The sequence below is a fragment of the Cajanus cajan genome, chromosome 1 (genome assembly GCF_000230855.2).
Source record: "Cajanus cajan strain Asha chromosome 1, NIPB_CcT2T_4, whole genome shotgun sequence".
NCBI lineage: Eukaryota > Viridiplantae > Streptophyta > Magnoliopsida > Fabales > Fabaceae > Cajanus > Cajanus cajan.
Genome location: NC_138517.1, coordinates 74614191 through 74639429, shown reverse-complemented (window position 1 = coordinate 74639429; position 25239 = coordinate 74614191). Strand labels below are relative to the sequence as shown.

At 32.4% G+C, this 25239-nt stretch overlaps 4 protein-coding genes across 4 annotated transcripts; all 4 read right to left on the bottom strand.

Moving 5' to 3' along the window:
• Positions 1-2554: 2554 nt before the first annotated feature.
• On the bottom strand, positions 2555-5340 carry LOC109803668 (S-adenosyl-L-methionine-dependent methyltransferases superfamily protein). The gene is made up of 9 exons (XM_020365344.3): positions 4969-5340; positions 4719-4835; positions 4326-4394; positions 4201-4220; positions 4062-4114; positions 3915-3945; positions 3724-3802; positions 3205-3344; positions 2555-2877 (listed from the first exon to the last, which is right to left on the bottom strand). Exons 1-9 carry the CDS (start codon positions 5135-5137, stop codon positions 2845-2847), a joined length of 711 nt encoding a protein of 236 aa, XP_020220933.1. The 5' UTR covers positions 5138-5340; the 3' UTR covers positions 2555-2844.
• Positions 5341-7403: 2063 nt separating this feature from the next.
• Positions 7404-11580, bottom strand: PDE320 (pigment defective 320). Its single transcript, XM_020364596.3, has 5 exons — positions 11144-11580; positions 9927-10173; positions 9159-9537; positions 8490-8818; positions 7404-7899 (listed from the first exon to the last, which is right to left on the bottom strand). The coding sequence occupies exons 1-5, from the start codon at positions 11407-11409 to the stop codon at positions 7702-7704; spliced, it is 1419 nt and encodes a 472-aa protein (XP_020220185.1). The 5' UTR covers positions 11410-11580; the 3' UTR covers positions 7404-7701.
• Positions 11581-13664: 2084 nt separating this feature from the next.
• LOC109803199 (uncharacterized) lies at positions 13665-17274 on the bottom strand. The gene is made up of 3 exons (XM_020364662.3): positions 16856-17274; positions 15238-15305; positions 13665-15138 (listed from the first exon to the last, which is right to left on the bottom strand). The coding sequence occupies exons 1-3, from the start codon at positions 16965-16967 to the stop codon at positions 14125-14127; spliced, it is 1194 nt and encodes a 397-aa protein (XP_020220251.1). The 5' UTR covers positions 16968-17274; the 3' UTR covers positions 13665-14124.
• Positions 17275-18664: 1390 nt separating this feature from the next.
• On the bottom strand, positions 18665-23583 carry GCD1 (ribosomal protein L20). Its single transcript, XM_020366337.3, has 3 exons — positions 22914-23583; positions 22649-22838; positions 18665-19167 (listed from the first exon to the last, which is right to left on the bottom strand). The coding sequence occupies exons 1-3, from the start codon at positions 23510-23512 to the stop codon at positions 18949-18951; spliced, it is 1008 nt and encodes a 335-aa protein (XP_020221926.2). The 5' UTR covers positions 23513-23583; the 3' UTR covers positions 18665-18948.
• Between the last annotated feature and the right edge of the window lie 1656 nt (positions 23584-25239).

The window sequence follows — 25239 nt, the reverse complement described above, 5'->3', positions numbered from 1 at the left end:
ATGTCTAGCAATTCAAACTAAAGTCAGACACCCTCAAACTTTATTAAGAAGATAGGCATTAGATGAAAATATTGTCATCTTATCAAAGAGAATGATATCAATGAAATTATTTGTAATTACTACCAAAAAATCATGAAATGGGGGATTACAATAAGAAAGCAATATCTGATGGAAAATAGGGGAAATGTTGCAGCTTCCCAAAGTTGTCCAAAAGAAGTTAGAGATAACTTGTGGGCACTTGAGAAAAATAAGTAGATAAAAAAGATTGAGTCATGTCAAAGAGCAATGGAAAATGTGACTATTGATAGTGAAGATCTTACATTGGAGGGAGATTTTAGAGAATTACAACTCAAACACTTAGTGTCAATGAGAGGAAAAAGGTTTCTATGAAGAAGCTATGGCAAAAGTCCACCAATATTTAACTCAATTTTGATATAAAGGTAGACCATCTTTCAAGATGATCAAATTGGAGAATTTCCATTACATGGTTGCGACTATTGGATCTTTTTGACCGCATTTGTGACCTCCATCTTATCATGAGATAAAAGTTCCACTTCTCCAAGAGAAGTTGAAGTATACTGATAATTTAATTATGAGGCAAAGACAATAATGAGATAGTTTTAGATGTTTTATCATGTCAAATGCTTAAACAGATAAGAAGCAAAGATTCATAATTAATATTTTGGTGACTTCTTCTACAAGGACAATGTTCATCAAATCTATTGATGAGTCTAATTTTGTGAATACTAGAGAGAAATTATTTGAGTTACTTGACTCAATTTTAGAGGAAAATTTTGTTCAAGTCATCATAGAAAATGTGAGCAATTATGCTCTTGCAGGCAAGATGTTGGAGGTAAAAGTCCCTAAATTTATTGGAGTTTATGTGCAACACATTATATAGATTTAATGTTGGAGGACATTGGGAAGTTTCCTAGTATTAAGAAGATAATTAATCAATAAATCTCTCTTGTTAGCTTTATTTATAGTCATTCAAGCACTTTAAATTTGTTAAGATTCTATACAAATAAAATGGAGCTAGTGAGGCATGTAGTGACCCGATTTGCAGCATCTTTTCTTTCCTTGGAAAGGATCCACAAAAAAAATCAAATTTAAGAAAAATGTTTGTTTCAGATGAATGAAATTTAAACAAGTTGTCAAAGGAAGCAAAAAGAAGAGAAACAAATAGAATTGTATTAATGTCTTCTTTTTGGAGGAATGTGATGTATATACCTAAAGACATGGTTTTTCTTATGAAAGTACTAAGGCTTGTTGATGGTGAGAAAAAGCCAATTATGGGTTATATATACATGAAGTTATGGACAAGGAAAAGGAAGTTATTATAAAGTCTTTTAATAATAATGAGAGCAAATATAAAATAGTATTTGAAATTGTTGATAGAAGATGGAATATTCAACTTTATCCCCAATGCAGTTGGTTATTTTTTGTATGTAGAAGTGTTTTATGACAACCCTTAGTTAAAAAATAAATAATATAAAATGCATATGTATATATATATATATGTATATATATATACATAAATATAAAAATATAAAAATTAAAGTTAATTTTTATAAATATTAAAATATAAATTAATTATTTTAATAATTAAATAATTTAAATTATAACGATAACTAAATAAAAAAAATTAAAATTATACGTTTAATTAAAAATATAATTTAATTCTTAAATTTTCTATCTATAATTTTTTTTCTTATTTATTATTTTTTATATATCACTTATTTTATAATATAATTATTAACTTATAATTTAATTTATTTAAAATGTATAAATAAATTAAAATTCTAAAAAAAATGTGATGAGTCTCCTTGAATTTATCCAAATTCAACAAAATTCAATGAAAATGGAGATGAATTTCAAAAATATAAATCCGTCCCCTTAAAATCCAAATTCAATCCTGTTTCATCTTTTATGAGGATGAAAATGGAAAGAACAAACTTGTTTTCAATCCACTCTGTTATCATCCCTCGTAAAAGAACTCATAAGTTTTTTTTTTTTTTAAATTGTGAAAGGAACCTCTGCCAATTTATTGATTTAATAACTACTTATTGGCAAACCCAATATGCACCAAAAATCAATTTTGATGAAGATTTCAAATGTGAAGACGTATTCCTACACATTGGGGAAGAACTTCGCTACAATGATAGGTATTATTGTCCCAATTGTCATTGCATCCATTGTGACTATCATAGTCGTTGTTACTACTACCATATTTGTGTCAACCTTATACTAAAACTATGACTATACAAGATTGAAATCATTTATGGCTCGTGTGAACAATATTAAGTCGAGATTGAGTATGTTTAGATTTGCGTTTGAAAAATTGATTTACCAAAATCAATTTCGTGGACGCAGAAGTCACTTTTTTTAGCTTCAGCCAAAATCAATTTTCACCCTTAAAATCATGTAATGAAAAAAAATCCAAACATTTATTCAACAGGAAGAATCACGATTCATCCTAAAAACTTTTCGTCATATAGACTTACACTTAATAACTTGACAGTACTGATTGGTTCCTTTGAAGGAGAAGCAAGTGTGAAAAACAATTATCGATAACTTAGAAGAATAATACATTTTAACACTGCATTATAGATGGTTCAGTTAACACTTAACAGAAAAGTCATGGAATCAATCAAATTTTAAATTAAAGAAATGCTGCTGTCTTTAGATCACACACTGAGAAAATCATATCCGTACCATCATCGCAAAGAACAGCTTCTTGACTTTAGATTTAACACTACACGTTCTAGGATCAACTAAAGTAAAAGAGTGGTAACATGAATTTGTAGAGTGAAAAATGCATGCCTCCCTCTCTAAACAGCTCAATCACGCAGTCACGTTTGAGTTAGCAGAAATTTCCTGGCAGAAGCGTTATAACAAAATGATTAGTCCATACGGGCAAAGGGTGTATGAATATGAAGTATTCCAAAAGGTGGTGTCTGACCTTTTTTTTTGTTTCCCATGGTATCTTTTAGTCAAATTTCACTTATTAGTACCGAGATTTATTTAAGGAGTTAACCTTTCTCAACAAATATTTTTCTATATGCATTTATCATGAATCAAACCTTCGACAACATTTTAAGAGATAAGATTATCTATCAAATTCGTAACACCTTGTTGGTGAGTGACATATTCTATTGACCAAAGACATAAAACAATCGTAGGCATCAGAAATAATTTGATTACCTTAGTGCAAATATATATATAATGGACATCAGGATTCCGTCCTAGGGCTTCCTCCACAGAGCTTCCATCATTATTAAGTGGAACAGGTTTTGTCAGCTCCCAAACTGGATGTTCAGATTTCTCTTCCGATGCAAGTTTCTCTGCATATACCATGTCAGTGGTTAGAAACTATGCTTAATTTACACTCCAATTCTGAATGCATAGAGCTAAAAATACACGCGGGAACACATATATATACACTAAATTCAGGAGTAGAAAATTAGCAGTTTATAAAGGAACATTTAAATAGGATGCGTTAAAGTGGAAAAGATCACTTGTTACATATGAAAAGCCAAATGGAAATGCCTCATGCATTTGACCAGTAAGACAGTAACCAGTAATTCAGCAAATCCCCACAAGAATAATGCATTTTTAGTTTACAAGAATTACTCTTGTGGAGCTTAAGTTTATTTTATTCCATATGTTAATTGGTTCATAAAATGAATACAAAAAGACATTGACATTAAGATTCAAGCCAACCTATCACATGGAGTTTTATAGTCCATGAGCATGACTCTCGTAGCAAACGTAGGCGATATGGTGGAGCTCCATATGTCACCTGCAGTTTTTGCAAGCATTCAAGGCTGATCAGGTGAAATGCAAAGACACATTGTATCCATTGGAGAGCAAATCTGAATGCAGATTGATGTTAAAACAAGAGGTGCAATTACCAGAACATAAACTCCTTTATCCTTGAGGACCCTATAGTGTGTCATCAACTGCTTCAATAATGGTGAACAGATCAAGAATAAAAAAAATCCAAAATAAAACAGAAGCTGTAAAACAATTATAGACTTTTGTTCATGGTTTTATTATACCTCCAAATTTCCTCAAGCATTTTTGTAGCATTTTGCTTTGAATTACTTCCACACTGCAAACAAAAACATGCAACGAGCAAACTATAAGGCCTGTTAAACAAGCTATCATTTCAACGAGCATTATCATCGCTACACTCACCAAGATAGAGTCAAGAGTCCCTGAAGAACAAAATCAAACAGCATCAACACAATTCATTGTCCAAGGCACTAATTCTTTTTAAAGAAAAAACAGATAAAAAAGTTAAAACAAAACAGTAAGCACACCTTTGTCAATAACAGCCCCAAAAGACTCTGATTGAAAATCACTCATGTCTCTGACATCCATTTTCATATCTGCCCAATCATTAAGGATACTTCACAATCAAGATTTTCATTACCATCTCAAAGTTAAACTCTATACAGTTCAATACTTTTACAATAAGTTTAATTAAAATGCACTAAAAACTATCATCCAATCACATATTATCATGTACAACGAATTTATCGACATTTCAAACAAGTAATAACTAAATTAAAATTCATCACAAGGAAGATTTGTAACCAACCGGTTTATAATGTTAAAAAAAAAAAAAACCAAAATGGTATGACAATTAAAGTCTTTTAGGATCCCATAAGATGAAAAAACGGCATGGATAAATGAGAAAGCATGAAGGATACATTTCAATTGGGGATAATCTCGGTATTTGGTTTTCATAGCATCAATGACCACCGAAGATATATCAATGTTGACAACATCCGTGTAACCGCCATCAACCACCATGCCTTCACTGAAGGCTGCAAACACAAGAAAAAATCAAAATTTTTTATTAAAAAAAGCAACAAAACAAAGAGAGAAAAAAGTGATTTTTAGGAAATGAAAAGAAAAAGGGGATGCAGGAAGGAATGAGATCTGAAAAAGAGAAGGTGCCTGAGTTGCCAGAACCAACGACGAGGAGAGGGTGGTTGGAAGGGACATAGAGGGTGATGATGGGTGCCAAAGTGAGGTACTTTTGGTACCAATCAAAGGGACCAGGTTCGTTGGTGTAACGGTTGTCCCAGTACCATGGTTCACCGTAGGCTTGGGAACTCGTCGTCATCACTCTCACTCACTCTCTCTCTGGAAATAGAAACTGAATGTGTTACAGTCACAGGTTTGTTTTGTTACGAATCTTGTAACTTGTAAGGGAAATGGTTGGAACAAACGAGATGAGATGAGAGAAGAAACGGAAATTAACATCTAATTGTGTGACGTGGCATCACCCATTGTGGTCAGTGTTTCTTATGTTGTCGGCCACGGCTACTACCATTGCGTTTCTCTCTTAACATGCTAAATAATCTTATGCTATTTAAGAAAAGTTATAAAACAATAAAGATAATTTTTTTAAGAGTTTCATTTTTGTATAGTGTAATATATCAAAATACTTTAGCTCAATTGTGTGTAAATTGTTGTGAATTTTTAATGCTGAATTTCATTTTCCTAAGTTTAAAAAGGTTTAATTATTCTTTTGTTTTTATAATTTCATTAATTTAGTTTTTAGTTTTTATAATTAAATATAGTTCATTTTAGTTTTAATATATATCGTTTTTTTGTTTTTTAATTTCTATAATATCATAAATTTTATCTTTAATTCTTATAAAAATATACGACAAAGACTTAAAAAAAAATTATAGAATTGAAATGGATGTATTTAACTACATTGAATAAAAATTATACGAAACTATAGGACCAAAATAGTAATTAAAGCATTAAAAATATCATTAAAAAAATTAATCAATAAAAACTAATTACGAATATAATTTTTAAAATAATTAGTATAAAATTAAAAAAAACATCACATATACTATTTTGTAATTAAATAATATATATATATATATATATATATATATATATATATATATATATATTCTCGGCTAATAAATTATTCACTCATTTTTAACGATGTGTTTAAGTAAAATATTCAAATTAAAGATTTTATTTTTAAAAAGTAGACCTTATTTTGTTAATTTAGTTTTCCAATTTAGTAATTTTACAACGATTTAATTTTTAAATCTATCAACTTCATAATAAATCCAGTGTCTTAAAAGAACTTACTTGCCCTAAAGTTAATAAATTTAGAGGCTAATTTGTAAACAAAAAAAAATAGAGACTAAACTATTCCTAAAAGTTATAAGAACTAAAACAGCATGTATTATTATTTTTTAAGTATTAAATTTAGTATTTTCTTCCTATCTATTTCTTTTTTTATTGAACTACTCGAGATAAAATAACGTAATTTTGCATGTGATTTATACACGTATCACTTTAGTTAGATATGCATCACTTCAATCATTTGATTATAATTAATTCCACCCAAACTTTGGCATTCCTGCATTGTGATTTGTGATATTGACGCCCCTGATGTCAAATGCGAAGCCTAACATGGATTGTTTTCACATATACATGATCATTTCTATTGAATAATAGTTTTTTTTAATTATAATTAGTATTTTTGTATGTATATTTTATAGTTAAATTTTATTATATATAACTAAAATTTATAATAAATTATATATATAATTAAATATTATATTAAATTTAGATATTTTTAAGCATTGATATTATATTTTATATTTCAAATAAACAATTTATATTATAATATAAGATTATTTTTAATTATAAATAATTTATTTTAAATTTAAAATTAATTCATAAATAAAAATGATAAAGAAAAATTGAATTAAAAAAAATTAAGATAATTTCTAAAAAATTTCTTGTAAAAGAATAATTCTTAAAAATATTTTCATAATATATTATACGTATTTAATATATAAAGATTAATTTGATTTAGTCTCTCAAAAAAAATTGATTTAGTTTTTATTTGTTAGCAGATTTAGCTTATGATCTTTAATTTATTAAAGTGCTTTTTAATCGATATGTCAATAGGCAATGTTGTAATGACATTTTCTTATTCCAACATGAAATTTTATCCAAAACCTGTCTCTATCTCGCCGATAATCACGAACTGATTGCCAATTCCATGAAACCAAGTGTTGTTTGTTTGAACATTTGATGTGCTAGCTGTGATGTGATGCACATTACGTGGCACCATTTGATACCACGTGTCTGATTAATGTGGCACTGGCCACCACACATTACGACAACAATCAACAATCAACTGAATTTCTTAATCTTGAATGCTATCATTCTCTCAACTATACAAATTGTGACACTCGTTTCGTTTGTTGTGGTTTTCATTGCTTCTTAGTATATTTTATGAATAGCAACTGCTTCAAAAAAAAAAATAGTAATTTATCATTTCAAACTTGCAACTTTTATTTTCCTTAAAAACAAACACTATTTCATATTGATTGCACTTTATGAAATGAAACTGAAAACGCTGAATAATATAACATGAATGTGAAGACATTCTTATGGTCCTGCTGACATCACTTCCTATGCCCAGCAAAACTAGGAATAAATGAGTTTCACACTAATTTTGCAAAGAATTTTTCATACAAAATGTTTACAATGGTCATCCCGGGATTTAATGGAATTTGATGGTTCTCTTCTTCCAATTCCAATAGAGCTAGTAAAACAAGAGAAATTGTGAGACACAAATCTATTGACAGCATGAAAACTAATGGACCTTTTACCAACTTAGTTACAGAAGATAGTTCTATGTTATGTCTCATAGAAACGAAGTTCTGCCATAAACTCTTGGCGTTTGGGGCAATACCATGCAACTGCTTTGGCTGAACCAAGTACTTGCAATGCATATTCCAAAGCAAATACGGGTTCATGTGCTTCAATAGGCCAATCAGGGTTCTTCAGATCAACTGTAATTCCTGAATCAACTCTAAAACTGACAGGACCAAAAATCTGCAACATATACATAAAAATGTCTTGGTTAACATTACAGCAGCATTAACAACCAAATGCTTGAACAATTCGCAGTGCAAGGTTAGAATAATGAGATCAGAAGAGCATGGACAGAATGGGGTAGAGGGTGAGACCGCAACACTGCGAGAGGCAGGATAGTGAAATTGAACAAAGAAATTTGTTTTTTTTAATAATAATAATGTACTTCCATTTATGAGCAAACGATAAGAAACTGTATAAATAAGAAAAAATCTCTTTAGCAACTTATTTATGAAGAAAAAAGTTCTGATTGGATAAAGTTCTTCATATGCAGTTGTAGAATAAGAAAATAAGAAGGTAAAATAATCTAAACTTCTATAAGTTACAATCAACTTATACATTTCAAATTATACATCTAACTTCTTTAAATATTGAGGTGCACAGTTGATTTCAACTTACAGAAAAAGATTAATTCATTTTATTTTTTTCTATTAGGGCTTATAAAAAAAATTATCCAAATAAGACTTGTATGTCTATTCAAGATGAAGCTTACTAATCGGCAAAACATAAAACACTGAAATCGTGCAAATTTGTGAAAGAATTAGAGGTACCTGCTGCTGAAGTGATAGTGTAGCATTGGGTAAAATCGCCTGAACAGCTTCCATGCTGGGCTTTTGAGAATTGAGAAGATCTTGCGTTACACCGGTTGCACCTGAAAGAAATTTGAAACCAGAAGGAAAATCCAGCCGGGCCTGAAATCGGGTAAGATCTAGAAAATCCCTTTGGAAGTTTCCATGCTGGGCTGTAAATGTGACGGATGCAAACATATCTGCTAGAAAGGAGGACTTTATTCCAGAAGCCTGAAGAAAAATTCCAGGTATACCATCTTCTACTTGTGCTCTTGCTGAATTATCCCCAAATGCAGTGGTTGCAGCAGCACCTTACCATTAAAGAATCCAAGGAAATAATAAGCATACTCCAAAAGCATCCACAGCTTCAAGTAACATGGAAATGCTCAAGGTCAAAGACCCTCAAGATCGGTGCCAATGCATTTGATTAGTTATTACTCTAGTTATTATACCCTCTTTTGAACCCAAACACTCCCAAATCCTTTCCAAGAAATGATAACAAAAACAAGCATTTGAAATGTTAAGAAAATATCTGACAGTTTCCTCACTTCTTTGCTAAGTAATTGCATAGTTATCTAAAGTTCACAGCCAAGCATCTTTTTTATGATTATCTGGATGGAAAAATATGTTAGAAACAAGGAGAAAATTTACCAATAATCCCCGAGGCTGACACATGAGGATTTGAAAGAAATACATCATGTGGTTGCACCAATTTCAACTTCGGAGCTTCACTTCTCCAAATATCAACTTTACTCCTGTAAGAAAAGGCACTTTTGAAGGCCAAGCCTGGAAGTAGACTAGGTGGTACACCATCATTTGGTACTCTATCATTTTGATTTTGAATATTTTCAAAATGCTTGGGTGTCCCCGAAGTGTAGTGTGCAGACAAATGATAAGCGGTGGAAGAATCACTAGTAGTCACAGAAGCAAGATCAACTGCCATTGAAAATGGTACATCCCAGTAATTACCAGTCTTGTCAACAAAAAGACCAGGATAAACTGCCTCCACTGTTAGATCATGTTGTGGAAACTACAACCACACAGCAACAAAGTTTGTATTAGTACACAAACCAAAATATAGTTCATTTCATGTCAAAAAAGTAAGCACAGAACAAAAGAAAATAGATCATTGATGTAATTTGGATTAATGTCCATGAACAGGTGGGTAGCTAAGGTAGGGTTAATAATAAACTGATAATTACAAGTCATTTTTGGGATGCAAACTTCATCCTCAAATACAGAAATTCACAATAAACATAGTCGTAGTGACTTCAAAAAATCTTGAAAAGTACATAACAATAAAATGGACCACTTATCAGGTAGCCAGCCCCTCATCCAACACCACTGCCATAGAATTTTAGAACAATATACTTGAGGTGAACACTTAGAAATGCAAAGAGAATACATTCAAATGCTTACTCTATGATGAAAGACCGCCTTCCCACGAGGCTTATTGGTATCGTCATATGCATCTAAGCCAAAAAGTAAAGTATCATCCTGCCCTAACTGGAACTCCGAAGAGAAGCCCAGGGCATACAAGGACTTCTGCTGTAGATGTCTCCCATAGGTTTTCAGCCAAGAGGAAAACCCCTTTGGCTTCTCCTCACTGCTCTTAACAGAGGAAACAAACCTCTGCAAATTGAATTGTCCCAATAAAAATACAAACCTGCAAAACTTTCATATCAGCCACCATAAAACTCCATCAGAATTGACAGAGACACAAACAGTTCAATTATAACGAAAACACATCCAAAAATTAACGTCAATAATGAAAACAACCATTGACTCCATATATGAGTAAGGGACCGATTGGTTTGTGAAAACATTTTATAATTTCATTTCATATTTTTATTTGTAGTTGCAAAAAAAAAAATTCATTATTTCCTATACAAACTTAAAATAAAAATGTCAATTTTGTGATTAAAAATGAATTTAAAAAAAAAAAAAAAAAAAAAAAGGTTGTACAACAGGCCACAATGGTTCACCCCCAATGAACTCGAGTCATGACTAATCCAATCGTAGCAAATTGCACAGGAGCAACCTAACCATATCCAACCCTGTTGTATATTGTATAACTGCATAACATCAATACTATCAAGGTTTTAACATCAAGGTTTTCGGGGTCTCAGCAACCACAACTGTGACTGTATTTCTTTGCAATTTCTCGCAATATCAATGAACACAAGAAGACCACAATTTAAAACCTTGAATATAATGACCACCATATAATGTAATCATCTAAACTAAAATGCAACACAAGAACATTAAAAAAAAAAAAAGAAGAAGAAAAAAAAGACCACTTTCCTATAGTTATATTTCATCTTAAAACCAATTGGTAATAATTGAAGTTGTTCAACAGATATATAAGCTGCATCCCAAGAATAATTGAGGCAGGCGATTTAGACCATCCAACACCTATGTTGAACTGCATGAACATAGTATCAAGGTTTTAACATCAAGGATTTTGGGGTCTCCACAACCACAATAGTGAGTGCAATGTGCACAATTTCCCACAAGAAAACCACAATTCAAAACCTTGAACACAATCACCACCATACAATACAATCATCTAAACTAAAATGCAAGAGAAGAACATGAAATAAAAGGGCACAAGTGAAAAGAAGATAGAGAGATACCAATTATCGGATAAGGGGAGGGAGAGAAGACGTTGGAGAGTGATTCCTTGGGGTTGGGAATAGGAGGGAATGAGAGGGGCATGCATGAAACGGTGCATGAATTGGAGCTGTCTTGGCCTTGAAAGCCTTGTCCCTCGCGAGAGAGCCAATGGAAGAGGGTCTCCAGGAACAGGACAAGCCAAGCCATCAAGGGTTTGGGGAGTGGAAATGTCCAAATCCCAAAACCCTCCTCCATCCATTACCCATCTTAGTTTCCTCATACTCATCACAATCCAATGGAATCAACTTCTTCTTCTTCACTCTCACTTACTCCACCCAACTACACCCACCATGTTATCACCATTTCAAACCAATTATCACAATTCAATTTGCCAACATAATTAGAAAAAGATGAGAGACAGAAACAAATTTAAACGCCGCAGCCTATTACCATCTTTAATAACGCCTATTTCAGGATTGCAATTTGCAAGGCCCTCACTTTTTTTTTTCTTTTTTTTTTTTAATGTTCTCTAAAAGACAATTACGGAGTACTACTTTTAATATTTAATGATATTTAAGTTTAATAATTTAGTTCTTATTTTTATTTTTTACTATTTTTATGAGATAGAAATAAGAATCAAATATAAAATTTAGTTTAAACTAGTATTTTAACTTATACATTACACAGATTAAATGATTATTGTATAAAATTTATAATAAATTATATACAAATAAATATATATTGAAATATATGAATTGTATTTAAAAATTTTATAAATAGATATTTTTGAATATAAAATTTATTTCTTAAATTTATTATAAATAATTTATATTGTAGTATAAAATTATTTTATTTATTGATAGTTTATTTTAAAAATATTAAAATTTAATTTATGAATAATTATAATAAATAAAAAATTGAACTTGATAAAAAATTAAAAAAATGTATGAAAATCTTTTCGTCAAAGAAAAACTCCAAAAAAAAAATATTTTCGTGCAAAATATTAGTTTGTATTTTATATATAAGAATTGATATTATTAAATATTAATTATTATGTCATCTAATTAAAATTATAAATTTTATAAATTAAGAAATTAAATTTATGGAATTTATAAATTAGGAGATTAAATAACATAGGAGGACTTAAAAATGTAATTTAAAAAAACTATTAACTTTAAAGATGACATTTACTAAAACTATGATTAATATGTAAATTACTGTAAATAAAACCATATAAATTTATTAAATTGTGATTCTTTTAGTTTTGCTCTTAGTTCTTTTCAGCAAATTACAATGTTAGAAAATACAAAAATAAAATTACAATGTTACGAGAAATATTCGAGGAACAAATAACATAAAATTCATTAATGAGAGAAATAATTATGAAGATATAAGGAGTATGAAAAATAATTAATAATGTTAAGGTAAGTATATTTTTTTTATTTATCAAAATTTCAATAACGATGCTAAATTTTAAATTCATATCCTAAACAAATTGCTCTAACTACCAACTTCAATAGTTATAGGGTAAGTAAGTATATTAATCATATTCTATTTAATTTATATATCAATTCCATAAATGACAAATCAGAAGAAGGAAAGAAAAACCAGAATGATTCAAGAAAACAAGAGAAATTCCATCTTAGTATTATTATGTATTGTCAAATTAAAATTATCAAAAGCTTTTAATTTAAGTGGTTTAACATTTATGCTTCTTAATTAAGAACTATAATTCATTATCTAGCATTTATGTTTCTTAATCAAGGATCAAGATTCATTCCCCACCTAAGACACCTATTCATGATTGAAAAGTACCATTTTATCTATATAAAAGACAACCCAATAAAAAAATTATGTTTCTTTATCAAATAAAAAAATACTAAAATTAGAGTTATGAAGAACTCATTCAGCATGTAAATTTAATGATTTTTGTTCAATCCAAAATTTTGATATAATTTTTTGTTTGATCTTAAATTTAACCTTACCAAAACTTAAAGTATGCAATACGATTAAATCAACCTAATTTATTAGTGTAATATTCAAAATTTAACATTGTACAATTAAAATTAAACCATAAAATTATCAAAGAACCAATTCAGTTGATTGTACAGAGTTGTTGTAGACTCTTTTGCTACCAAGTTTGATTCCTATGAAATAAAAAATATATAAACCTTAAATTAAAATATATTTTACAGTATATATTTGAAAATAAATAATATAAATATATTATTATTTTATATAAAATATTATTAATTAAGTCAACAATTCACAGTTATTAAAAACTATAAATCTTAAAACGGGGTTGTGGCGATCTCAAATGTAATCTAAAGGGGCAAGTTATAGAAAAGTTAAAAGGGAAATGGAGGGAAATATGTACCCCTTCAGATGAACATGGGTGATGATGGGAAAGAGATCAACTAAGCAAGGAGTCTTGTTGAAAAGATAGAGTTGTCTTTCATGAGAAAAATATACACAGCTCCAAATGAAGCAAATCAAAACATCAATTTCATTCTAGTTTTAAGTGTTATACACAAGCTCAGCTGAACAGCAAAATTTATACTAGAAAAAGGAAATGCAAGTACAACACAACAAACCAACTGATAGGGGATTAATGTTTGACAGGTGACAAGAATTCTAACTATTGCCATTTGATTGAGGATCATCTTGACAAGCATTGGAGAACTAATAACATTTGCTCTCACATCTATGCAAAAAATCTCAATAGTAACAAACTGCTGGTTAATAGCACGTGTTTGATTTCTTGTGATCTAAAAGTTGCAATTACAACATTTTGCCTATAATTTCCCCCATAATACTAAATCAGAAGCCTGATATTTCCAAGCTATTGCCTCCAAAATAGATCAAATACAAGCTAGAAATGTTTTGGAGAGCTTCTCTACTAAAAAAAATTATTTTCAGCACAAATACTCTTAAAAATTCTTCTAAACTTGTATTCAAACAAACTCTTTATATACACTTTTTTATAGGCTACAGCATAGCATCAATCATCACTGTCACTGATAGAAAATATTGAACCATTAATTTGAGATTTGTCCTGCAGTAGTTTTCTATCTCTAAATCTACATAAAGAAAGTGTAGGATCATGCTTAGTGGCAGAAACACCAATACTCCTTGATGCTACCAGAAGACGATTCCCAATTTTTGATTTACTATTTTTGCCCCCTGATAGAAGATGTTTCCCAACTTCTGCTTTTCTATTTTTGCTCCCTGATGTAAGATGCTTCCCAACTTTTGATTTTCTAGTTTTTCCCCCTAATTTTTTGGGAACCAAGTCAACATGCAATGGAGCATGAAAGACATGTGGAGGTGTTTTGGGAGTGAACTGTGACAAGGAATCACTTTGTCTCTTTGAGCAACTGTGTCCTTTGGTGTTTGAATGAACTTCAATCTCACTATGAGCAGCTCTAGATGTAACATCTGAGTTTGAAGAGCTGCTATACTTGTCAATGCCATTGAAACCTGAAAAATATTTATTGATTATACCTGTGACTGATATCACTTGTGTTGACATCTTACTGAGACTTCCATGCATGGAGTTAGTATGCAACTCAACCAGATTTTCAACTTTATTCTCTGGCATTGCACATGGAATCTCATTGGCTGTACCGGTAGATTTGTCTCCAAATCTGCTGGGATATCTTTCTGACATTCCAGTGGCTACATTCTGCGTGTGATTTTCATGAGAAATTCCCTTTTCCACCTGCTCTTTTGAAACATGATTAGTAGCTTCATGCTCTTTCACTAAATATGCACCGGTTTGGAACCCTTCCATTTTCTCTTCCTCATTGTTGTGCTTTGCCTTATCTTCACTATTGCAGGTTGTTAAGTCCTTATGTTTTGAAAGAACAGCTGCATCACTGGGTGAACACGAAATGCACAAACACTTTAAATGCTTCACTTCCACGTGAAGAAACCATGTTCCTCTCATCGCAGGGAAAGCATACTTCATAGGGAGGGAATCAGGCAGGTAGTAGAAGTATGATTTTCGCTTCACCTAGGAGAACATGCAGTAACTTGTTGAGCACAAACTCTGAGATGCAGAAATTCATAAAATGATACATTGATACTAAAACATATAGAGTAAAGTACCTACCATTAATCCATTAACTTGGATCTCTCCTATATCTGGTAAACAACTGAAGTGTGCTTTCTCAAAGTCTCCTGCAGAACAATCATTGCACCAATTATTTTTCATGTCATAACCTAACATACTCCAGGTTGAACTGCAATTTCTCACTGCTCAGTTTTTCTCATTTTTGAAGTTTGTGGATAATGACAATGATCAAGAATCAACAGTGTTCCAGACCATTAATTATACAGAAAAACTTGACTGAATTTGAGAAAAACCATTTGATGAAAAGATTCAAACTTGAAGAATACTAGATTTTGAACATGCCACCTGAAACCCCATCTTTAAGAAAAAAGGAAAAACCATATCATAAGAAACAACCCAAATTGAAAAGGTGAAGCTCTTTTTGATCCATAATCTTCCTCATTAAATGTTATACATACAGTGCCAACCAAACTAGATTATCAGGCTTTGAGTGCTCGCAAGTGCAAATAAAAGAATCTCTTCTCGCCTCCACAAAAGAGTTCCCAGTAAAGGGGAAAAAACAGGAAAGGCTATACTTAAATTATTTGTTATTATCTTCTTTGTCTATTAAATTTCAAAAGTGAGATAGAGAAACTTGCTTCACTTTTGGCATTCTAGAAAAAACTAATTGCTCAAGAAAGATTTATGTATAATCATGTTAAATGCCAATAACTGCTGTCTTATCCGATTAAGAAAATAAAAGCAACATTTTCAGTACCAGGAAGATTGCCTTTAGAGTTCAACTAATTTGGACTTATCCAAGACAATTTAACAGTTCTCTCTGTAGGTGTCAAATGCTTTCTTTAGCTTTACTAAATTTCAGCCGAGCAAAAGGACAGTAATACCTACATGACCCTTAAGCGTGGGAAGATCTTAACATTCAAGCCCATAATAAATTCAATATGATATACATTTAAGCAAAATATTGAAAATTGATTAAAACATAACCACGGTTTCACTGATGAGTTGAAATAGAGCCATGTATGAGCTGACACCACTAGGAGTTTGCAAAGGAAAACATTGTCATGTAGAGTGGCAATCTCCAAAATACAACTAATGCACAAATTCAGAATGCTAGGCTTTCTCCACTATAATTCTATGCAAATTCATGACTAGGTTTCATCTTTCATCTTCAAACTTACTTGAAGAATGAAGACAAGTGCTAGGCCATGTTGGTAGAGAGAATAATGGATTCGAGTAAAAACGGAAATTGAGAGAAGTTTCATTTTAACACACTCCACAATAGATGCCCATAAATGCTTCAATATGTGCAAAAAGTAAGATTTGAAGCAATATAGGAATGCCAACGAGAACGAATCTATCTAAACCCTTGCAAAAAAGACCTTCATTCCCAACATAAACATGTAGAAGAAATATAAAAAATAAATAAAAACTCTTAAGACACCCTTCTCCACAAAGTCATCATGACAACAACAATTAACATCAAACAAAGTGAGACAGTGTTATTTAAACCAAAAACATGCAACACATGAAGGCAAGGATTGCAAGTGAAATAAAAACAGCAGAATCATAAAAATCTTCAAATGGGCAACTATTTAAACCAAGAACATAAAGTTTGGAGGAGAAAAAATAGATTTTTTTTTTAGTGTGGACCTACTTTTGAGTGAAGCAGCAGTAATGTCAGGAGGGGCATTGAAAGCAATGCGAGTGCCTAAGTTTGTGTCGGCAAAGACCGTAACGTCACCGTCACCGTCACCGTCACCGTCCATTCCGCGTGTTGTTCGGAGTTCCTAAGAATTCAGCTTGACGAATCCATGTGTTGTTCTTTGTTGGAACCAAAAGGTCATGAAAACCAAAAGAAAAAAGAGTAATGATGAAATAGAAGATGGAAACTTTCTCTATCTTTTCGGTTCATCAATCAGGCCCAAGGCCCATTCTTCTCGATTTTTCCTGTACCGATAAAAATAGAGGAATGCTTATGCTATATGTTAGGAAAAAATTTCTATGAAATCAAATCAAGAATCAATGGCTATCACAATAGGTTAGAAATAAGTTGTTTGCTTTTTATTAGTTGAAATTTGATTAAGAGGGGGTGGGGAAGTGACTTGACAGAATTTAGCGATGTTTTATAGCTTCCAACCCTTGTTTTTGTGTAAAATAAATTATTTTTTAAGAGCATAAATTCATAGTTAAAAATTGTTATAAAAAAAAAACACTAAAAATATTTTTTCCTTACGAATAAAATAAAAATAATTCATCCAAGGAAAAGAACAACTTGTGACTCGCATTGAAAAAAATCTATTTTCTATAATTTTTAAAAATAAATAGTTAATGGTCCTTGGTCAATGGCAAACTGAAACGTTTAATTTATAAATACTGAGACCAAAATATAAAAATAATAAAACATAAGAATCAAATTAGTAATTAAACCTTTTACTTTTTACAACTTAAAATAGGTGGTGTACAGAAAATATAAATTAATGACTTTTATAATAAATAAATAAGAAGTCATACTAACGGTAATATACAATTGGTTGTCATTGTATATTTCATGATCATTAAACTAATTTTTATTAATTATTTTTTAATGTTATTATATGATTGAAACCAAAAATGTCACAAATATTCTACAATAGAGATGTTCTTAAGCAAATGTTAATTTTATTTGTTATGTTAGTGAAAAATTCAAACTTACATTCTCTTTATCACTTCAGCCTTATTTCTCTCCCAAATCACCCGATCAACTTTATAACTCGTATGCTAAAAAGTGTTGAAATATGAATCAAATTCAAAAGCACATCCCTCAACAATATTGTTAAGGTTCTCCAATCCCCATTTGGGTGAAAGAAATTGTGTTAAGGACCTAATACTAGAAAGATTGTTATAAAAACTTTCATAATTAAAATGCAAAATATATATTACCCAAAAACTATCTGTACTCATCGTATGTATGCTTCCAATCATGGCAATCATATCAATTTGTATAACTTCCACAAAACATTTTTGCACAAGTCTGCATTTTCATTATCAATTGGCCACTACGTTATATTCCTATTGAATTAAATTTATTTGAGTTACATCTAATAAGACATTAAAATCAGTATATCATTGAGAGAAATTAAAAAAAATATATTAAAATTATTTAACCCAAACATGCCTTGAGACGCAACTGATAATAAAGCAAGTAGAGTGATCAACACGTGCTATTTGCTGTCCCAGGTGTTGAACATTTTCGTGAGATTTTCAAAGAACAAGGTTAAAATTCATATCCATTTCTTAACACAGATTTTTAAAATTTTATTAAAACCTTGCCTTTTTTGCATATATGAAAAAGAGATGATGAATATAATTTTAGGATCCATTCCTGGTGACTGGTCTGAACCCCCAAAACTTGTTTTACAATCGGAAGGCAAATCCGTGAGATCATATAGTTCTAATTCTCTCAATCAACAAACAAATGCACAACTTTAAGTAAATCTTCTGAGTTTCATGCATTTAAATTTGGGGTTACCTTTTCTCTGAACAACAAAGGATCTTCATTCTCCATATCACCGTGCACACGCGATATGAGGAGAATGAATTAAAAGCATCACCATTGGATCAGCTTATTAAAATATACGACAACTCACCCAAAAGAAAAAAAGAAAAGAGATAACAATTAACACTACACACCCCAAACCATTGAATGCATTGGCTACAAAATCTAATTTTAACCTCTAATCAAAACTTCCAAAGAAAAAATCCAAGTAATCAAGGAAGGATCCTACGTCGACGCCGTGGAGTCTCTCTCTTCACATACATTTTCTCCATCTCATTCAGTGGTCGGCTTGATCCATCTGGCATGCTAGCAAATTTCCAGCCACCACCACCTCCTCGTTTTCCCCGGGATCCCAATTTCTCTACTGTAAAAGTCCATCCATCTGAAGGGCGTCGTCGACTGTACTTGTGGCATTTTACCTCTCCAGCCATCTGCATCCAACCAAAACCACATTACGCATCATGATCAACAAACAAAAATCTGACTAGCAGCACATACAACAGAGAAGAGACTGAATATGGATTTGAGGGGAGCTGTTCCCCCATAGACCATAGCAGTTGTTAAAATAGGTATCGGTAAAGCAACAAGTACAACAAATACTTGTAAGAATAGAGTATGCCACAACCATTTTTGAACAACTATTTTTTTATCGAAAAGATTTTGAGAAAATGGAAAAGGAAACTGGACCGTCCCGGCCGTAGGCCGAGTACCTTCTCGGAAGGAGCGAGTCACACTTCAAGCCTTTTCGCCTTCTCGGCTCAAGGCTGGAGGACAAGTGGACCGTCCCGGCCGTAGGCCGAGTACCTTCTCGTTGAACGAGAACCGCGGAGCACCCTAAACCGAGTAACTTCTCGGAAGCTAAGGGCTACAAGGCGTGTTGGGACAAATGCAGGCCCATCTACCGCCAAGCCGAAAGACAATCTCGCCTAGCACCACATAAGGGTCTCATTCACCCTTAATGAGACCTACTCGGCCGTTATCCGAGAAGGGCCAACCAACGACCAGGCCCCACCCTCGCGCGCCAGTTACCTTCCAGATCGAAACGGCCATGAAGATCCCGATAATCGCGGGGCCCACGAAGCCCATAACACAAAAGTATAAAACCTAAAACCCTAGAGCTAGGACGACAGATTACACTTTTGAATGCTCTGGCTCTGAGGCACGATCTAGGAAAAAACCCTAGTCCACCTTTTGGCCGGAACAGAAACTAAATAACAATCAACTTTTATCTCACTAACGAGGCCAGCTATATGGATTAATTGATGCCATTGGACTCTACAAAAACATATTTATTGTAACACACTCACAAGAAATTTCGGCTTATAATGGGTTCTCCTAATGATTTTACAGATCTCCATCTACCATTTTTAGTCGGACTATCCTCCATTATATTTATATTTCTTACTAGAGCTTCTATATGTCTTTTTTTTCTATTTGGAGTGTAGACAATTTTTTTCATAATTTATACGAACCCTTCTGCAAGACTTGTGTGAATCATAGTAAGGTACCTTCTTTGACCAGTTTACTTATTTATAGTACGATGAATATATATTCGACACCTACTTTACATGCTCATTCATGTGCTGGCTGGTGACTTCTGATTCAATTAAGATTTCACACTAATAAGAATTGGAAAGAAAGCCAATAACAATGCAAAACCCGTACTAATTTGTATCTTTATTACATTGCTGTATTAATATTTATTCAATTTCACAGTCGGAGAAAAAATCGGATTGTCTGTTTTATTCTTGAATACTCAATTTTGAAGTTTGAATATCGTATGCACAAACAATAAAACTTGGGATTTGTTATAGAGTTCTTGCAAATGAGGTTTTCACCATAGCATGATCATAAACCAGTTAAGAACAGATAGGCAATATAAAAATTATGGCTGGCAGGAATGGAAGCTTTGTTGATAACGTGGAAAGTACAAACCATACACATCACAACAAAAAAGAATATATAAACAAGAACAAACACAAAAATTGTTCTACAAAGACAACAAATTAATCAAGGGAACTCACTGTTAAAATAATACAGAATCAGGGAGAGCGAGAGAGACAATAAAATAAACAAAATTATACTAAACTAAACTAAATCAGAGAGAGAGAGAGAGACAGACAGACAGACAATAAATTAGTCAGTATGACTCACTGCTGAATCATTCAAAGTAACTAACTGTCACAGAACAAACTACACTGAAGTGTAATGAATTGTCACTGCACTTCTACCCAGTAAATGAATTGTCTAGCTAGTATATTTGATGTCAGGTAAACTAGTTCTCAGTTTGGATATAAATTGAAGGATTACCTCATTTCTTAGAGTTTCAAGTGTATTTATAGGGTATGAAACATACAAAGTTTAGTTTTAAAACAAATTTTGGGGTTGAAAACCAATATTAAGTTAAAAAACAAGTTTTGGACCCCAAAGCCAATATTTATGGTTTTGAACCATGAACCAATTTTCAAACTGGTCTCAAAAAGTCCAAACACATTTTTAAAAAATATGCATATGGATTTTAAATCCAAACCAATTTAAATGGTTTGGTAAGGATTTTTAAAAAACTTGTCAAGGCCATTTAAAAAACCTGCCCACACCAAGACAATACAACAGAGGGCAACTAATCCCAATTCCCATTTACTGGCCCTCCGCATTTGGAAGACCCGAGTGTTTCCGGTATCAAAGTGTCTCTTGTCCACTAATTTGACATTTGCTTATAATCTTATATACCAAGTAGAAAAAGAAGTTGGACTAAAGCTAAATTCCTCGGCCAAAGCACTCTTAAAAACAAGTAAATTAAGGACCAAAAGGAAACAATAACGCAATAGAATATTACATCAACATTTTTCGTGGTCCATCAAACATTCAAGCTATCTTGATGTTATTTATGGTCACTGGTTTTTTTTTCTTTTTCAAAATGCTAAATGCATCAATAATAAAATCAACCATCAAAGTCTTCACTCTTGCACTCCATAATCTTTCCTTTCAATAAATTCACTAAACTAAGTTTTTTTACTATCCATACAACCATAACAATAAACAATTTAATCCCCATGATTTGTCCTATAAAGTTATCAAGATGTCAGTTATAGATGCTCAGCTTTACATTATATCTAAATGTTTTGCATGCTCGTTTCTGCATTGATGCAGACTTGACGCAGAAGCTATGAACCAATGTGCATTGGCGCAGAAGCTATGAACCAATGTGCATTAGCGCAGAAGCTATGAATCATCGCTTCTGTGTAAATTCATGGATTGGACTTGATTACATTGTTGGATGTGCCAATTGGATGTGTGTCCAAACACACATCATATATAATTACAAACAACACAAATCTCACTAATATGTCATGCCAAACTAAACTCCCATCCCATTTACTCATGTTTTAATTTTTTATTTTCAACTTTTAATTACAAAACTATCACCTTGTATTCAAAGATTTGTATAGAAAACACTGATTTTTTTTTCCTGTACAAATCTTTGAAAAGAAAAAAAAAGATAAACAGATAAAAAATAATGTGACAATTTTGCAATTAAAAAGTAAAAATAGAAAAATGAAAACACAAGTAAACAATTAATCTGTACCTATTATAAAGGGGATAGGGTTTTGCCCCTAAATTTATACTACTCACTCATCTACTCACTATTCGCAATAAAACACAGTTACTTACTTTAAAATCTTAATATATTTTTTTACAATCATCTACTCTGAAAACTCCTCAAGAATAAATATATAGAATCATGAAGTCCCTCTTTTCCCTACTAGTTTCTGAAATGAGGATATCAAACACAACAAGGCACACAACAGAAAGAACATGAGATATCTACATAACAATGTACACTCTCGAGAGACGTTTTCATTAAAAAAAAAAAAAAAAAGTATAGACTAATGGGCAAGGGAGGGAACTTACTTTCTTTTTGTTGAAGTTCATCTTCTCGACAAATTCTCGATATAGCATCTCATCCTCCTTTTTGGAGATCTCGTAGTGCACCTCATCCACATCTTTGGTAATGCCATCCCACCCCTCCGGCATTACCTTGAAGTCCGGCTTGTAAGGAAGAGACGCCACATGAAACTCCCTATCATGAGAATTAAAAAACCTGCAACCAAGAAGAACAAAAAATGAGCATCAAATTGACACAAACCAAACAAAGCAACGAAAGCGGAACACGGACTCGGGAAAAGTATCGAGCAAGAGCTCAACGGAATCGTCGAGTGGGTGTCCTAGCTTCTTCTCCTCCTCTTCCTCGATCTCCTTAAGCCAGAGAATAGCGTGAACTCTCTGCCGCATGATTCTGTAATCCCTAGCGAGCCTCTCCACCGTGTAGACCTCGGGATTCTGCTTGTGCAATCGGTACATCTCCGATTTCTCCGAGTCCTTCAGGTACGAGCCTCGCGCGCCGGGCTCCGTCACCTGCTTCAGCATCACGCTCGTCTCCGACAACCGCCGGTTCCAGCTGTCCACGAACGCCTTGCCGCGGCGGTTCTCCGCCTCCAGCTCGCTCACTCTGTCCTCGGTTTCCTGCAGGTCCGCGAGAACCGCGGAGGGAGATTGAGATTGCGGTTGCGACGGCGTCCCGTTGAAGTGGTCGCCGGCGATGCCCGTGGACCACGACGAGGCGGTGTCCCACCCTCCCGCGTCGAAGGCGCCTCCTCCGTCCGAACCGGTGGAGAAGGAGAAGGCTGCGGCGGGGGCCGGGCGGAGGAGAATCTCGTGACGGAGCGACGCGCCCACGTGGCGCGTGGCGGATGCGAAACGTTGAAGGGTTTGCATTGCGAAGTGTGTGGCGGCGAGTGGAGTGACGGAGAAGAAGTGAAGGGAACGTGTTTGATGAATTTTAAGGGATTAAAATGATATTTACTGGTTCATTTAACTAATTGTTTTAAAACTTTAAATTTTTTAACCTATGCACTGGTATATATATGTATATATTATATTATATGATCTACATCATTATTAAATAGTTCTAGCATAAATTAAAATAATATTTTAATTTTTTTTATTGTTACACTAATAATATTTTAATTGAATCGGAATGAATTAGATATAAATAGGCTATAATATATTTATATTTTTTTAAAATTTATTTAAAATCTAATTTGTCTAACATATTTAAATAATAATAATTTGATATTTGTAATAAATTGTCATGTTTCGAGTAATATTAAATTTGATCTTAATAAGGTCTTAATTCAAGTTGTATATATAATAATATTGTAGTTGAGAACAGAAATTTCACTCTTTTAGAGTCAATTTAATACATTATCAAATATAAAGTAAATCCAAAAAATATAAGTCTTGGTAGAGTTATGAATTGCTCTATCACAACTTGAGATGAAAAGATAGACTCATCTTTTGATCGAAGCACAAAACAGGTCAAAACAAAGGAGGAAGATACTGTCATTGATATAATTACAAAGGAAATTCATATTCTTTGGATAACTCACAACGAGTCTTCAAAGTCATGTATGGCTAGTTTGTTAGACTTGGATAGGGGCATTATTAAATTAGAACAAAAGTCTTCAAAAAGAAATGGAGGCTTCTGATGAAGACTTATTTAATGAGAGGGTGAAGGACGATGAAGGTCTTATCTTTGATTTAAATCCCTACTCAACTATTCCTATTATGCTACAAGAATATAAGGAATGGTATGCTCCTTAAAAGAATTCGCTTATTGTGAATGTGTTAGGGAAGAAGATCAATTTTAGTTGGCTTGAAAACAAACTACAACGTGAATGGGCTAAGTTAGGATCATTTTGTATTGTTGATATGCCACATGATTTTTACTTGGTACAATTTACCGTGGAGGATGACTATAAACATGCTCTATTTGAGGGGTCTTGGATGATTGTTGATCACTACATAATCATCCAACAAAGGATGTTGTTTTTTTGAAAATAACTACAAAGGTGCATCAAATAGCATATTGGATTCATATTCCTAATCTCCTAATTAAACTTTTTAAAAGACAAACTTCTTTGGCAAGTGGGGGCAAAGCAAGGTATTATGCTGAAAATAGATAAACTCACATTTATTCAATCATGTTATTGTTTTTCCCGAATTTGTGTTGAAATTGACTTGGTAGGAAATTGGTTTCACATATAAACATCTTAAGACACATGTTGAAACTCGAGTAGGAAAGCCTTCATTCAATTTGTTGTGAATGTGGGATGTATGAACACAAACAAATTCATTGTTTTTTGTTCATGAGGAATTCATATGGTTCCAAAAGTCTCACTACAAGAGATAGTGTCTTGGTGATAAAAAAAAATACATGTTATTTCCATGGCATTACTATTATCTAAAGATGAAAAAATAAAGTTGAAATGCTCCAAGATGATACAGGAAAGTAAATGCATGATAAGCATGAGCTTGAAGACCATGTCACAAATTGTTAAAAGGTTTATATATTCCTTTTGAGCTCATGGGTCATTTTCCCATGTTGGAGGATAAACATGTGCAAGAATTGGGCAAACCTATCACTAATGTAGAGATACTTG

Coding starts and splice junctions, on each gene's coding strand:
- LOC109803199 (XM_020364662.3), bottom strand. CDS start 16,967: ATGGACGGTGACGGTGACGGTGACGGTGACGTTACGGTCTTTGCCGAC. Junction 15,306..16,855: donor TACTGCTGCTTCACTCAAAA/GTAGGTCCACAC, acceptor ATTGTTCTGCAG/GAGACTTTGAGAAAGCACAC. Junction 15,139..15,237: donor TCCAAGTTAATGGATTAATG/GTAGGTACTTTA, acceptor ATGTTCTCCTAG/GTGAAGCGAAAATCATACTT.
- LOC109803668 (XM_020365344.3), bottom strand. CDS start 5,137: ATGACGACGAGTTCCCAAGCCTACGGTGAACCATGGTACTGGGACAAC. Junction 4,836..4,968: donor CGTTGGTTCTGGCAACTCAG/GCACCTTCTCTT, acceptor TTGTGTTTGCAG/CCTTCAGTGAAGGCATGGTG. Junction 4,221..4,325: donor TGGGGCTGTTATTGACAAAG/GTGTGCTTACTG, acceptor TTTGTTCTTCAG/GGACTCTTGACTCTATCTTG.
- PDE320 (XM_020364596.3), bottom strand. CDS start 11,409: ATGAGTATGAGGAAACTAAGATGGGTAATGGATGGAGGAGGGTTTTGG. Junction 9,538..9,926: donor AGGCGGTCTTTCATCATAGA/GTAAGCATTTGA, acceptor GTGTGGTTGTAG/TTTCCACAACATGATCTAAC. Junction 7,900..8,489: donor CACTATCACTTCAGCAGCAG/GTACCTCTAATT, acceptor TATATGTTGCAG/ATTTTTGGTCCTGTCAGTTT.
- GCD1 (XM_020366337.3), bottom strand. CDS start 23,512: ATGCAAACCCTTCAACGTTTCGCATCCGCCACGCGCCACGTGGGCGCG. Junction 22,839..22,913: donor TTGCTCGATACTTTTCCCGA/GTCCGTGTTCCG, acceptor TCTTGGTTGCAG/GTTTTTTAATTCTCATGATA. Junction 19,168..22,648: donor TGAACTTCAACAAAAAGAAA/GTAAGTTCCCTC, acceptor GGTTGGATGCAG/ATGGCTGGAGAGGTAAAATG.